The following is a 591-nucleotide window of genomic DNA, read 5'->3' on the forward strand; positions in this document are numbered from 1 at the left end:
CCGCGCTCGGAGCACCGTGCGACCCCACCGTCCCCTCTCCTCACCTGCCGACGCCTGTGCCAGCTTCTCCTTGGTGCGCAGGGCCTGCGCCCGCTCCTCCTGGAGCCTGGCGTCGTCCTTGAGGAGCGCCACCAGCTGCTTGGCCTTCTCGCGCACGTTGACCCCCTGGTCGCGGCCGTCGCGGTCCACGTACTGGAAGTCGCGCAGCGTCTGCACGGCGTAGACATTCTCCCGGCACTGCCGGGCCACCCGCTCCGAACCCGTCTTCACCAGGTACTCGGCCAGCGCCAGGGCCTTGTAGACGTGCCGCCAGTTGCGGCCGTGGTCGTTCAGACGGCGCCACAACATGCCCATGATCTCGGCGAACGCCGTCACGTTGTAGGTGAGGTCGGCGATCTCGCCCATCAGGGCGGTGGACGGCCCCCACGGGTCGTTCGAGGTGGCCTCACGCACCTTCACCTCTGCCTCCGAATAGTTGCGCACAATGTTCTTCACCTGGCGCCGCAGCGAGGAGGTCGACATGGCCGATGGTGCTCCTACCCGTTCCTCCCGCCCTCCTCCTCCTCCTCCGCCTTCGCCCCTGGGGTCAGA

The 591-nt window shown here is 68.4% G+C and overlaps 1 protein-coding gene across 1 annotated transcript; it reads right to left on the bottom strand.

Moving 5' to 3' along the window:
- Positions 1-44: 44 nt before the first annotated feature.
- On the bottom strand, positions 45-585 carry LOC125481999 (epsin-1-like; the record flags this gene model as incomplete). The annotated part of the gene is made up of 1 exon (XM_048593967.1): positions 45-585. A coding segment is annotated over exon 1 (478 nt), but the record flags the coding sequence as incomplete, so codon positions are not given.
- Between the last annotated feature and the right edge of the window lie 6 nt (positions 586-591).

This window comes from Rhincodon typus, unplaced genomic scaffold (assembly GCF_021869965.1).
Source record: "Rhincodon typus isolate 14 unplaced genomic scaffold, sRhiTyp1.1 hic_rhity00004906, whole genome shotgun sequence".
NCBI lineage: Eukaryota > Metazoa > Chordata > Chondrichthyes > Orectolobiformes > Rhincodontidae > Rhincodon > Rhincodon typus.